The 14,399-nt window shown below is 38.9% G+C and overlaps 1 protein-coding gene across 8 annotated transcripts in view; it reads left to right on the forward strand.

The window, feature by feature from the left end:
* The window catches only part of PCGF5 (polycomb group ring finger 5), a 123,587-nt gene that overhangs the window by 59,093 nt on the left and 50,095 nt on the right, over window positions 1-14,399 (forward strand). For all 8 annotated transcript variants that reach the window (XR_006194744.1, XM_042909002.1, XM_042909001.1 and 5 more), the window contains exon 3: window positions 12,367-12,463. Coding sequence is in view for 7 of the 8 variants with exons in the window: in XM_042909002.1 (XP_042764936.1) it covers window positions 12,367-12,463 (97 nt within the window). In the remaining variant the exon portion in view is untranslated. The remainder of the gene's footprint in view (window positions 1-12,366; window positions 12,464-14,399) is intronic.

Raw genomic sequence — 14,399 nt, forward strand, 5'->3', positions numbered from 1 at the left:
ATTTCTTAGAGATACCCAGGTGCCTCGGGATAAATTGAAACTACTTAGCCGTGCCCACATCTTCCTCCCTCACTGCCTACTGCACATACAGGCACATACTTGGTTCAGCAGTGTGCTCTGCTTTAGAAGGCACTTCACCCATATGCCCGGTGAGCAGATGCACATCCTTTAAAACTCATCTCCTCCAAGATATGCCACCGACTTGCTACCATAGGTAGCTTTGGGTTACGTGTACCTTAGTGCCTGGTACTTAGGTGCTTGATAAAGGATCAAATGAATAAATAAATGGCCAATTTGTTGATTATTTTATTGTGTTTTTTCTTTCAGAGATTCATACGCAGTAATAGGTAGCTTGAAAGGCACGTAGGCAATGTCAATTAGGAATTACATATTTTGAAAAACGGTCTTCTGCAATTTAGGGGGAAGCCTCGTGGGTCTTAGGGAGAGAGAGACACTGGATTGGGGACCAGAGATTGGCAGTTCTAGATTAAAGGATGCTCTGTCTCTTGCACCAGGATCCTCAGAAACTTTTTGAGGTTGCTTAGGGTGTATTTGCTTGTGGCTGTATAGGTTGTTGACTTAAAATTAAAGACTTTTCACTTCAACTAAGAACAAAGGAGCTTTGTTCCGGCAGCTAAAATGTGGAGAATACAGTGCGTTGGTTCTTAACTCTCTTGTGGTTAGCGGCCCCTGTAAGAGTGATGATTCTTTCCCCAGGAGAAAAAGAAGGTTATAGACATAGAAATCTGTGGTACAGGAAAGGAAAGCTTTCTTCTTTGTGCCCTTTCAGAGATTGTGGCAGTAATCCCTGCACAGAGAACAAATTCTTTGGAAAAGTGTTGTTGTACTTAGTTTTTAACTTATGCAAAGAAGAAGGGTTAATTGATAATTAAGTATAGTTGATGTGACAGTTAATGGACTTGGTGATTTTATGTGGTAATAAGTAAAAATGAAGGAACAACACAATCAGAAGGTGGTAAAATTTAAGTATAACCAACCATTTATTGTTTTTGAACAAGTATCGTAAATATATAAGTACTTTAAGGTACAGAGATTTCTTGATATGTTCATACTCGATGTTTGAAAATCTTAGGCTACATCCACTTGCTATATCCAAAGCGCAGTCTCCATCTGCCAGCAACAACATCACCTGGGAACTTGTTAAAAGTGCAAATTCTTGGGCCTTACCATAGACCTGCTGAATCAAAATCTCTGGGGACAAGGCCAGAAATATGTGTAATAACAAGCTTTCAGGTGATTCTGTGATGTGCTATTTTGAAAAGCACAGCTCATGACCAGACTTTTATAATACTAGCATACTTCAACTAGGCAGTCTGTAATCATACTGCAATTAAATCACACCATAATTAAAATAAATGCTAATAAAAGATTAAACTAATGGCTATTATTTATTGAGTGTTTGTTGTATTTGGGGTCATGAGCTTTACATTTATTATCTTATTCAATCTTCCCAAGAACCCCTCAAGTTAGGTGGTATTATTTAATCATTCAACAGATGTTTATTAGCACCTACATTGTGCCAATCATTATTCTAGCCAATGGAAACACAGCAATAAACAAGACAGACCTAGTCTGCACCCTCCTGGAACTTCTGTTCTAATTGGAGAGACAGACAATAAGCAAGTAAACAGGATAATTTCAGATGCTATGTATAACAACAGCTCTGAGAAACAATAAAACAGAGAAAGGTCTTTCTTGGGACTTACCATTTGAACAGAGACCAAAATAATAGGAAAGAGCAAGCTGTGAGAACGGTTGAGGGGAGAGTATTTCAGATTTTATCACAGTGTTTTTTCACAGAAATAGGACTCAGAAAGGTTAAGTAACGAAGCTGATAAATGCTGGAGCTGGGTTTGGAATCCTGGACATCTGACTCTGGCATATCTTCATAATAAATTATGATATTTTCCTAATTTTATTTTTTCTTCTTTCTGCTTGGCTTTGTTTCTGAAGCTTCTTTAAGCAAAGAGGTGAATTTAAATATACGTATATACAGAGAGAGAGCGCGCACACGCGTGCACATGAGCTCACACACACGGCTCTCCCAACTATGTTTGCATGACAGTATACCTGTCATGATGTACCCAATCATCTGAATTTATTAATTTATTAATATTAAATAGCCATTATATTGAAGGAAAGATATAAACTGAACTTTCCAATAAGGTATTCTTTATAAATTTCAATTTTTTGAGGCAAGACTTTTTCTTAGAATAAAAATCAAAGACCTAATTAGGAATTATATTTAAAGTCTCAACAGGTTGCACGTACAGTGTTTCAGGATTGTACTAGAAATGAGGTGAGGTCAATGGTATACTGATGTTACATGTTTCAAACAATGTTTTGGCAGAAACTAGACATTCATTTATGAAAGTGATTATAGTGTTCATTTTGATGATTCTTTTTAAATAAGAAAATAATTATGGGTCTTAATCTAGGTGTTACTAGCAATAATGCTAAAGAAAAATCATTAAATTTATGGTTCTTTTAGCTTTTGAAACTGTGCATGAGATAATAAAGAATGTTTAAACAGTTGAGCAGAGCATCATAGTGGACACTAAAAGACAAAACTAAGGATAACAAATTTAAAAATGAAATTGTCTTATATTGCCTTCTGAAAATAAATTATATCTAGGTCATAATCATTTGTGATCAGTGACGGATTGAAAAAAAAATATGTACCCTAAAATAAGTAAGTATTCAGAGTTAGAAATCATGGTTAGTGTACTGGTATGTTTAAGAGTTGAACACAATGGTTGAATGTAACCATTATGAGTAAGTACAGTCCAAACATGTAGAAAAGGCAGAAGACAATTTCTATTTGGATACTTTGAAGACTTTTCATAACTACTAATTTTTTATAACATACTGGTTTTTTTTTTTTAAGTTTCTTCATTAGAGAGAGAGAGAGAGAGAGAGAATGAGTGGGAGAGGGGCAAAGAGAGAGGGAGACACAGAATCCGAAGCAGGCTCCAGGCTCTGAGCTGGGCTCGAGTCCACGAACTGTGAGATCATGACCTGAGCCGAAGTCAGATGCTTGACCGACTGAGCCACCCAGGCGCCCCGATTGGTTTTTACCAGGCTACTATATTGTATCAAAAAATTTAAAACCAATAGACAAAGCTTTGTTCTCTCAGAATGTTCAACTGCTGACATTTCTTTATTCAGTTAACAGAAAATGATCATTGTATTTTAGAAAACTAAAATAGATTTTAATTTCTGTTGAATTAACTCTTTTTAATTGTCAAAAAAAAAATCACTAGTAAACTCAGAATCTCTTCCCTTGCTCTAGTTAAGTATGCAGGCTGATTTCTGACTTGACTACAGTAGGACACTATAGGCCCTAAAATCCTGGCTCCCTTTATTATTCCTAACCCTTGTGTCCTCCTTTATTTCACAAATATTTACCGAGCACCTCCTCCTCCAGGTACTATTCTGGGCACCTGGGACACATCAGGCAGCATAGTAGGCAATAGGTAAGTCATAGTGTATAGTAGTAGGAGGTGGTAAGTGCTCTAGAAAAAAGGAAAGTCAAACTGGGTAAAGGGAGTTGGGCAGTGACATGTTACAATTTAAAATAAGCCTGGGGGCACCTGGGTGACTCAGTCGGCTGAGCATAGGCTCAGGTCATGATCTCATGGTTGTGAGATCAAGCCCCATCGATGTTGGGCTCCACTCTGTGTGTGGAGCCTACTTCAGGTTCTCTATCTCTCTCTCTCTCTCTCTCTCTCTCCCTCTCCCTCTCTCCCTCTCTCTCCCTCTCTCTCCCTCTCTCTGACCCTTTTTCTTTCGCTCTCTTTCCCTCTCTCTCTCTCTCAAAAAAAATAAAATAAAATAAACCTGTGTTCAGGGTAGACCTCATTAAGAAAGTAACATTTAGACATTTAAGGGTGCGTGGGTGGCTCAGTGTTAAGCATCTGACTTCGCCTCAGGTCACGATCTCACAGTTCATGAGTTCATGAGTTCATGAGTTTGAGCCCCGTGTCAGGCTCTGTGCTGACAGCTCAGATTCTGTGTGTCCCTTTCTGTCTGCCTCTCCCTCACTTTTGTGTGCGTGCTTTCTCTCCGTCCCCCTCTCCCTGTCTCCCCCCGCCCCCGTCAAAAATAAACAAACATTTAAAAAAATTTAAAAAAAGGAAAGTGGCATTTGAATGGACAAGGAGGTGAAGGAGTTAGCCAATCACATATCCGAGGAGAGACTGTTTCAGGTAGAGGAAGAGCAAGAGCGAAGGCTTTAAGGCAGGCGTGTGCCTGCCATGTTGAGAAATGGTCAGGAGGCCAGTGTGGCCACGTGGCAGTGGGTAAAGGAGAGTTGAGGAAGGTAATGGGGTGGATGTGGGCCACAGGCACAGTGCACAGTTCTTGTAGAGCCACTTTAAGAAGTTTGGCTTTTACTCTGAGAAAAACAAGACCCATTTCAGGCAGAGTTTTGAGTAGAGGAATAACATGATCTAACAACGTTTAAGAGCATTACTCAGACTCCTGTTGAAAATAGACCCGTTAGGAATGATTGCAAATAAGCCAGGCAAGAGGTGGTGATGGCTTGCACCAATGGGGTGGTGGTGGTGAAAGTGGTCAGATTCTGCTTGTATTTGAAGGCAGAGCCAGATTTGCTAATGAACTAATGGTGGGTCATACAAGAAAAAGGAATTAAGGATATCTTCAAGGTTTTTGGCCTGAGAAACTTGAAGGATAAAGATGTCACTAAAGCATGTAGGACAAACTGAGGGTGGGAGATCAAGTGGTTGTTTTTTGGAAATTGAACAAAAAGCTGTGAGGGACAGCTGTGAGACATCCAGAGATACCGAGTTGGGAGGTGGACATAGGAGTCCAGAGATTATCGGCATATAGATGTATGTAAACAATGGAAGCACCGAGGGAGGGAGTGTAGATAGAGAAAAAGGGCAAGGACTGACCCGGGGATGCTGAGAAGGAGAAGAGGAGGCCTGAGGTAGGAGGAAGACTGCACATCACCTGGAGGAGGAGTCAGCTGAGTCAGCAGGGTTGAGGTAGACAGGACTGAAGTGTAGACCTCTAGGTTTAGCTACCTGGAGGTCACAGATCATCTCATCAAGCAGTTTCAGTGGAGGGGTCAGAAATACTATAGGACAGGAGAGAGAGGGAAGATGGCGGCGTAGGAGGACGCTGGGCTCACCGCGCGTCCTGCTGATCAGTGGAGGGGTCAGGAGTGAAAGTCTGGATAGATATGAAAGGCTGGAAATTTCTTAACTCCCTGGTTTTGATGATTGTAGTATGATTATGTAAGTATTTAACCTTCATGAAGGTAAAGAAAAGGTGAAAAAAATCGGGAAGAGAGGAACTGGGGAGAATAAGTGTGGTACCTCTGAAATGGAGTGATAGCTCACAAGGGAAGTAGAGTCAACAGAAGTTTGTGGGTTTTTTTTTTTTTTAAGGTGGAGAAATAATATGTTTGCATGTTGACGGGAATCTCAGCAAAGACTAATGTAGGTGAAAGGGGAGACGCACTGGAACAGTGTTCTTGGGCCATTGGGAGGGGATCTAGTCCACAGGCAGAGACTGGCGTGAGATAGACACGTGAATGTTTGGAAACAGGCAAGAGCACAAAGTCAAGATGCTAGTAAGTAAACAGATGTGGTATGAACTCTTTCAGTTTTGTTTTTTTTTCTTTCCCTTTTGCTTTCAGTAAAAAGGAAGCGAGGCCATCGGTGGATAGTGAGGATGGGGAAGGAAATGTTGGGGATTTGAGCAGGGGAGAAGTTATGAAGTATTAGCAAAGAGTGTAACGGACTTGGGGCAGATGCACGACCCACTGACGTTCACGGTCATGAGTTTAAGGGGAGAGACCAGTCAGCATGGTGCGTGTGTTTGTCCCACAGTGTCCCACTGTAATCCTGTAGAAGCAGAGTATGTAGAGAGGTGGATTTTGTGGGGGTATAATAGTTTAAATGAACCAAGTATGTCGAAAAAAAGAGGCAAAAGAACTGAAGTAGAAGAGAGCAGAGCTATTCAAGGGCATGAATGAGGAAGTATAATTATTTTGATTGATCACGAAATTTATATGGATAAGGAGGGGGACGAGGGCAGTGCTGCACTGACTGAACTACCAGACTCTACCCTGACCTTGGAGTCCTTCTTGACTCCTTAAACCTTTCTGTGGAAGTGGGGTACCCTTTCTAGCCTTTCTGACCTTTTGATCTCCTGGACTACTTGGTCTGAGATCCCCCTACCATGCTTAAATCCCAAGACTCTATCCTGATCCTGTTCAGAAAATTCTTTTTGCTACCTGTTCCTCTGTCCTGGCCAGATAATAATGATAATAAAGCATTCTGCTCAGTAGAAAGGAATGCTGTCCTTAGTGTTCACCATGAAACCACAACTCATGGAGGCCTTTGAAAGAAATATGCTATGTATGACATGAGAGAAATAAAGATGTTTATTAGTTCCTTATGGAAGTAAAACCAGAAGATACCATCTCATGGAAGCAAATGGCAGATATTCTGGAAAACTTTCTAAAAACTGTCAGTTTCACACATAAGAGTATGCATCAAAAGCAGGAAACTGATGCCTCTTCTCTTTGCAGATGACCACGGTTTACTTCCAGACTGTTAGCAGATAATAGATAAATTTTTCAAAGGCAAAAAGTATCAAATGAGTGCTATCAAGAAGGGTATATAAAGATGGTGATGTGTTTAAGGAAACTAGAAAAAACATGCTTCTGTGTTAACAGATAAAACTAACACATTCAGATGATTTTAACAAAGGAAGTCAGCATTTGATCACGTTCAATAAACGGCATTACTAATGAATGACTACACCAAGGACATGAGAGAAAAGAATATTATTGTTTTATTATCAGTGATAGCAGACTCTGCTCAAGAAGAGAAATTTGTGCAGATTAGTTTGTGTCATCAAAGCTGGGAAGCTAGCCCTCTGTGATACATAAGAGATGTGGGTGGACCATATATCTAAGATAGCAACAACAAATGGTCCTTGTACCTGTTGTGAAGAACTCTCTCCCTCAAGAATTTGAAAATAAAGTAAAATAGATAGCCCTTGAATAAACTGTGAAATCAACAGATGACAGTGCTTCAGAGCAGGTATGTGCAAAGTGATTGGGAAGAGACAGAACAAGGTAAGGCCTAGGCAAGTGGGGCTGTGCTGGAATTATATTAAACATATAAAGTTTAGGAAGGAGTGTGTAGTGGAGAAATGTTGGTAAATCTTGGAACCTCCACCCCAGAAAAAGAAATATCACACATGCAGAGATAGGCAGTTCCCATTCAGCTGAAGGAGTGTGTCATAAATATCATACCTGAATTGCAAGACTCTCTAGGGTGGAAATGGCTACAGAGGATTGATCCCAATACATGATAGACATTTCAAGTTTCGTTAGCAAGGTCGTCTGGTATTTAAGATGGACACATGAAACTGATGCCGTTCAATATTCAATTACTCCGATTCTCCTCCTCCTCATTTTATGTTCATCCACTGATCAATGTATAGTGGTAGCTCACATGTACTGAATATTTACAAGCTCTCTGACACGCATTTCCATACTTTGCATATACTATCTCATTTAATCTTCACAAGAACCCTGTGAGATAGGAACCTTTGCTATCTTCCTCGTACATAGAAGTGCAAAGTAAGTAATTTGCCAAATGAGAGAACTGGGACTCAGCTCCAGGCAGTCTGCTGCAAGATCATTTTTATCTAGAACAACTGTGTTGTGTACTACCTGGTTCTCAAGTAGATCTGCATTATGGGGAGAGTGAATTAATCCCATATTCTTTTGACTGCGTTTTGTCCTGTGACAGTGATTTCCTTATGGTGAATAAGAAAGTAACTTCTGAATGAATCCTTGGTCAGGATTTCCTGGTTGTTTTTTGGCTGCCTCAGTGAGAGAGCTTTGCAAGGTTAAAATCTCTGGTGCTAATCTCACAGAGATTCAGGCTTAATTGGTCTTGGATGTGGTCCACCAATCTATCTTTTAAAAAAATCTCACTGGTGATTGTGGTGACTTGAGAACACTACTTTAAAAAAAACGTATTTTTATTGAAGAATAATTGACATACAATATTATATTTGTTTCAGGTATACAACATAGTGATTTTATATTTACCTACATTATAAAATGGTCAACACAATAAGCCCAGTTACTATCTGTCACCATATAAAGTTGACACAGTAATATTGACTGTATTACTATATATATTACTGTACTATATATACATTACTATATATATTACCATATTATATAAACATATTCCCTATGTTCTACCTTACAGCCCATGTCTTATTTATGTTATAACTGGAAGATTGTAGTCCTTAATCCCTTTTAACTATTTCATGCATCCCCCCCATCTTCATCCCCTTGTAACAAACTAACAACTATCAGTTTGTTCTCTATCAATCTGTTTTATTTGTTCCCTTTTTTTCTTTTTAGATTACACATATAAGTGGAATTTGGTTTTCTCTGACTTATTTCACTAACCATGTAGGTCCATCCATATTGTTGCCAAGGGCAAGATTTCATTCTTTTTTATGGTTCATATTCATATGTATGCATATTATGCATGCATAGTATACATATTATGCACGCATACAATACACACATACATGTACATACACACGCGTATATACATATATACATACCCCAGAAAAAAGAACCACTGCTCTTTTTTAAAAAAATTTTAATGTTTATTTATTTGAGAGAGAGCACAGGTGTGCACAAGCAGGGGAAGGGCAGAGAGAGAGAGAGAGAGAGAGAGAGAGAGAATGAATCCCAAGCAGGCTCTCTGCTGTCAGTGCTGAGCCCAGTGTGGGGCTCCAACCCACCGTGAGAACATGCCCCGAGCCAAAATCAAGAGTCCAACACTTAACTGACTGAGCCACCTAAGCACCCTGAGAACCACAGCTTTAGATGATACAATGATTTTTACTCTGTTTGTGCAACAACCTAGTTCAAATACAAGAAACGGTGAAAAGAAAAATTTTGCTTAGTAAGCTTTAGGCAGAAGTTTAAGGCTATTTGTGCTGGGCAAAATATAAGCCTCAGTTAAAAAAACTCTTAAATACCTTAAGTGAAATCTTTAGGTCAAGGACCAAGTGTTACAGACATTAAGATTTGGTGTGTGGCGCCTTGGATTTTAGGCCTGGGGCTGCACGGCCTGAGGATGGATGTCGTCTGCTCTAGGGACCAGCTGCAGACAGCCGCTCCGCTCCGGCTCTCCAGTACTGCATTTCTCATTTGCCCAAGGGGGTGGTAAAAGTCCATCCTGTAATGCACACAAAGCCTTGAGCCCAGAGCCTGATATTTGGTTAGGCTCAGGAAATGTTAGCGCTTGTTGCTATTTAAGTGTTTTCCAACTGGGGATATCTTTGGTGAGCCTGATTCCCTTTCTCACCCAGGTGTTTCTTGTGGCTAGAACATCTGTCCATAGAGGGGCTGGTGAGAGTGAAAACTCTAGTTGGTCTCCATACACAGTCTTAACCATGGGCCGGGACTTTTTCAACATCTTTCTCAGACTCGCTGATTTAACCAGTACAGCAGTTGAGCAATTAATTAGAAAGCTTGGTATTAAATCTTTAAGATATTTTTAAAATGTATTTTCCAACTAATATAAACAATGATATACTAAGAGAGGTCAGTTTTGTAATGATGGATTTTTTAAGCATCTAAGGGAAAGTAAATCCTCCCTTTACTTTTTTCAGTTTTGCTAAAATCCTGGCCTGGATTTTCTCAGGTTCTAATTCATATAAGGTTGTGCTTTATTAAGCGATTGTTAAAAGCATGTAGGAAATGTATTTTCTAGAGTTTTTTTTTTTTATTTTAAGGAATAAATAATCTATTAAAGGGGCTATTTTGTGCAAAATATTCAGCTTAAAAGGAGATCTGATTCTATACATAGACATTTTTAAGGTTTCCAAATTAAGTGGTAAGGCATTCTTTTTCTATGTATGATAGGTCCATAGAAATAAAATCAGAAGAAACTATATCATGTAGACATGCATTAGTTAAGCACATGGGCTCTTGACTCAAACCCTGGCTTTTCACACTTACTGACGCTATGATTTTTGCCAAATTATGCTAAAGTTCTACTCTATTTCTTCAGCTGTAAGAGGCCTAATAATATTACCTAATTAATAGGGTTGAAGCATTTAGGGTAGTGCCTGGTACACCTGGTATTTTCCTCTGTAAAGTTAAAAAAAATCTTTAAAATTTGACTTAAAATTTGTGATTTCATATCAGAAAACCTGGATTCAAGTCTCTGTGCTGCCATTCATTAGAGTAGGCAGGTAACTTGGCCTGTGGAAACCTCTTCTTCGTATTCAAAAGTAGAATAAAGTACTTTATCTCAAATGTTGGTGTGAAAAATAAATTCACCTCCTGATGGGGCTTTCTGCATCCCTCTAAAACAGCACTCATTCAGTAGAAATAAAATGTGACATTCCTGGTAGACAGCCAGGAATTCCTGAACTCTTTGAGTTTGATAAACCTTTTTGAACCACAAGGATCAGAGCTCCAGGGTCGGATCAGAGATTTAGGATAGGATCAGGCTTTGTAATACTCTTCATTCTTGCCTCTTATCTGTCTTTTTTTTTTTTTTTTTTTTGCTTCTTTCCCAACTTTCAGAGACTTATCTTGTGTCCCTGGGAAAAGAGCAAATACTAGCAAGCTTTGAAAGAATTCAGCTTCTCTGCTCTCCACTTTAATATAGCTTACCAAGAAAGTCCTTTCTTCCCAAACATTGACTTTTTAAAAGACATTTAGAACCTTCTTGGGGCCAAGGGATTTGGAAGACAGAGGAAGTATTCATATCTAAGCTCTTTTATTTTTAAGGTTTTTCGATACTGTTTTTCTCATCCAAATTTGGGGAGAATTTTATTGAAGAGGTATTGTCCTAATAGCTGTATGCTGGGAAAAAGAGAGAATATGGGAATCAGGTGTACTTACCTAACAAAAAATATCTGCTCACATGTCATCTTCTTAGAAAGCCCTACCCTGGCCACTCTGATAGTTCTTAGCACTCTAGCTACTTTTTTTTTATATATAAATATCACTTATTACTAAAATCCTTTGCTTGCCTGTCCAAAGAAAATACAAGCTCTGTAAAGGTCTGGGCTTTGTTTTGTTTGCCCCCGCATCCCCAACTCCTAGTGCGATGCATGGCATTCGGTGTCTATTGAATCAATGAGTAAGTGAAAGGAAGTACCAAGATATCATTCTATATATGTACTAATGACTTTAAAATTAGAGACCTAGTAGAATTCTTCCTTGACCATTGATGCCCTGACCGACGTATGTGAGATGCTTGAATTTTCAGACCTAATCTCAGTGGGAGGAATCCTAGTGTTTACTTTTGATCAATTGTTTACATAAGCTTTTTACTTCTTTTAGTTAGTGTGAGGCATGAGGAGGGGGGAAAGTAGTAGTTTGTAGTGGAGCTGAAAAAGGGAGCTTGGGGAGCTGATCTGTACTGGGTAAGAATTTCTGATTATACAGGGTAATAAAATGGAGGAGGGGGTATTGAGACAGGGAATTAGATCTTTTTTTTTTTTTTTTTTTATAGTTTAGGTGCTATAAATATGTTTAAGGGTTTTGGGCAAAACAGTTGACATAGTAGGTAATAGAAACCTAGGGAAAAGGTGAGAGAGATTCATAGCCAGAAAGATTTGTACTGTTAGAAGAAACATAGGCTATATGGACTTGTGGCCAAAAATCCACAAATCGTATTTCTGTTGTCTTTGTTTAGAACTTTTATTTAAAATCTTACTTACACCTGTCCGTTTCTCAGTTCTTCCACTTTAACGCTCATGCCTTTGTACCGACTTGATGCCACTACCTGTATACTTTGTGCTCCGTGGAGTTAGGGCACTTGGGAGCACAGACTCACCAGGCTCTGCCACGGCCGGCAGTTCCATTGTAACTCCCCACCTGTCCTGGGAATTTTCAGATGTGTTGAAAATTCTCAAGTTTTATTAAGAACTATTTATGTTGCATTCAAAAGAAGTGCAGAGTTACCAGTTTGTGCTTCTTTTCCTTCTGTAAATGAGAAAACTGTTGTTTACGTAAACGCACCAGCTTTTTCATAGTAATATGAACAAATTATTTGGTTTGTGAATATATTTAAGAAAAGCAATCAGCAAAGTAGTATATACTTTTTATGTTGTTGACTGTAAGCTTCATTTCAGTTGGGTATTTATTTTATTATTTGGGTGTTAAAAATTTTTTTTAAGGTTTTATAAAATTTGGTAAAAGAATGGTATTCTACCCATAGTAGGCAGTTTTTAAGGACTGTTTCTAATTACATTTGATTTAAGTTCAAATGATATGTTTCAACCTAACATCTTCTTCCTTCTTAGTCTGTAAGACTTGTATTGTCCAGCACTTTGAAGACAGCAATGATTGTCCAAGGTGTGGCAACCAAGTGCATGAGACAAATCCATTAGAAATGTTGAGGTAAGTAAGTGTATTTTATAGTTTGTCTAACTTAAATTATATAAACTCTTAATATGTTTTATTGTGCATCATAATATTTGTTGGCACTTGACTCAGTTAATATAGGTTTTATGAATTTTTTTATTTTCGTTCAAAGTATTTTGTTTCACTTTAAAGCATTTTATTAAGAGGAATTTAAAAATAAGGCTGTGTATATTAAATACTTGAGAAATGTATTTCCAAATTAAAAATTATATCTTTATCTCATAGCTACTTTAGATGTAGTTATTTTTGGTGTTTTAATATTCCACACATGCTCTGCTTTTACTGAGCAACATGGTAGTGGAAGAGAGGGCAGACCTAACAGTGAGGGAAACTGACCTCGGTACTGTTACTTTTCTAATTATATCAAAAAGTATACAAACATTTATGTAAACTTAGACTACCATTTACTTAAGAAGTGTAATCCTAGGGGCGTCTTGGTGGCTCAGTCGGTTGAGCATCCGACTCTTGGCTTCGGCTCAGGTCATGATCTCACCGTCGTTGGTTCAAGTCCTGCACTGGGTTTCTCTCTCTCCCTGTCCCTCTGCTCCACCCCCAAATAAACTTTTTTTAAAAAGAGGTATAATTCTTTATTTTTAAAGCTGGAAGTAGTCCATAAGATCCTAAACTCTTTTTTTTTTTTTTCCAGATGAAGAAATTGAAACTTACAGAAGTGACATAGCTTTTCCTAGGGCTTCAGCAAACTCAAATATCCTTTCCCAAGCCCAGTGTCCTTACCACCTAACCCATTTTCTTCCTATTTTTCCTGCCCTAACTCCACCACAGATTGCCTGTGTGATCTTAGGGAAGCACACATCTAAAAACAGTACTAGATACTCCCTAAATAGCCCTTCTGTAACCCTCATGATGTGTGTGATGTTTGCCATCATTCTGTAAATCTGGATTTGCAAGTCTTCTCAGACTTTTTAAAATTAAAAAAAATTTTCTTTAAACCTTTATTTATTATTGAGAGACAGAGCATGAGCATGAGCATGGGAGGGGCAGAGAGAGGGAAACACAGAATCCGAAGCAGGCTCCAGGCTCTGAACTGTCAGCACAGAGCCCGACGCGGGGCTTGAACTCACAAACCACGAGATCATGACCTGAGCCAAAGTCGGACACTTTACCGACTGAGCCGCCCCAAGACTTTTTTAAATTTTATTGTCGTGTCTGTAGTTGGGAGTAATTTATCTATCAGTAAATGTCAAGCCTAGTGGTTTTCAAAGTGTGGTCCCCAAACCATTAGTATCTTGTTGGAAACGATAGTGACTGGTTCCCCCTCAGACCTGCTGAAACGGAAACTGGAGAGGGGAGCCCATTTTAATTAGCAAACCTTCCAGATGTTTCTGATACACTCTTGTACTGTGGCCTGTAGTCCTGAGCAGGGCTTCTCCTACTTGGATTTACACCAGTGCTTCTCAAGCACCAATGGTTTTTCCCCCCATCCCCACCCCTGGTGTACTTTTAGCAATGTCTGGAGATATTTTTGATTGTCAGGACTGGGTGGGTGCTGCTGGCATCTAGTAGGTAGAGGCTAGGGAGGCTGGACACTACTGAGCATCCTGTGATTCATAGGACAGTCTCCTCCCACACCAGAGAGTCAACCCAAAATGTCAACAGTACTAGGGTCAAGAAACCCTGATTTAAGTCACTCAGAGAAGAATAGGGCAAACTCTTTCTCTAAAATTTTTTCCTGGTGCTTTTATCAAAAACTGTGTCAAAAGTTAATTATTACCTACTCCATTTTAAAGTGCTGTGTTGGAGGAAAAATTAACTTTTGGTTTTGACTGTTAGATACCCAAAGGAGTCCAGTCACCATTTAATCAAATGTACTCCCGTGGCTGAAGTATGATAGCACATTTTTTTTCTAAGTTTTTATTTGGAAAAAATTTAAAACAAAAAGTTCCCAAAAGTA

This window comes from Panthera leo, chromosome D2 (genome assembly GCF_018350215.1).
Source record: "Panthera leo isolate Ple1 chromosome D2, P.leo_Ple1_pat1.1, whole genome shotgun sequence".
NCBI lineage: Eukaryota > Metazoa > Chordata > Mammalia > Carnivora > Felidae > Panthera > Panthera leo.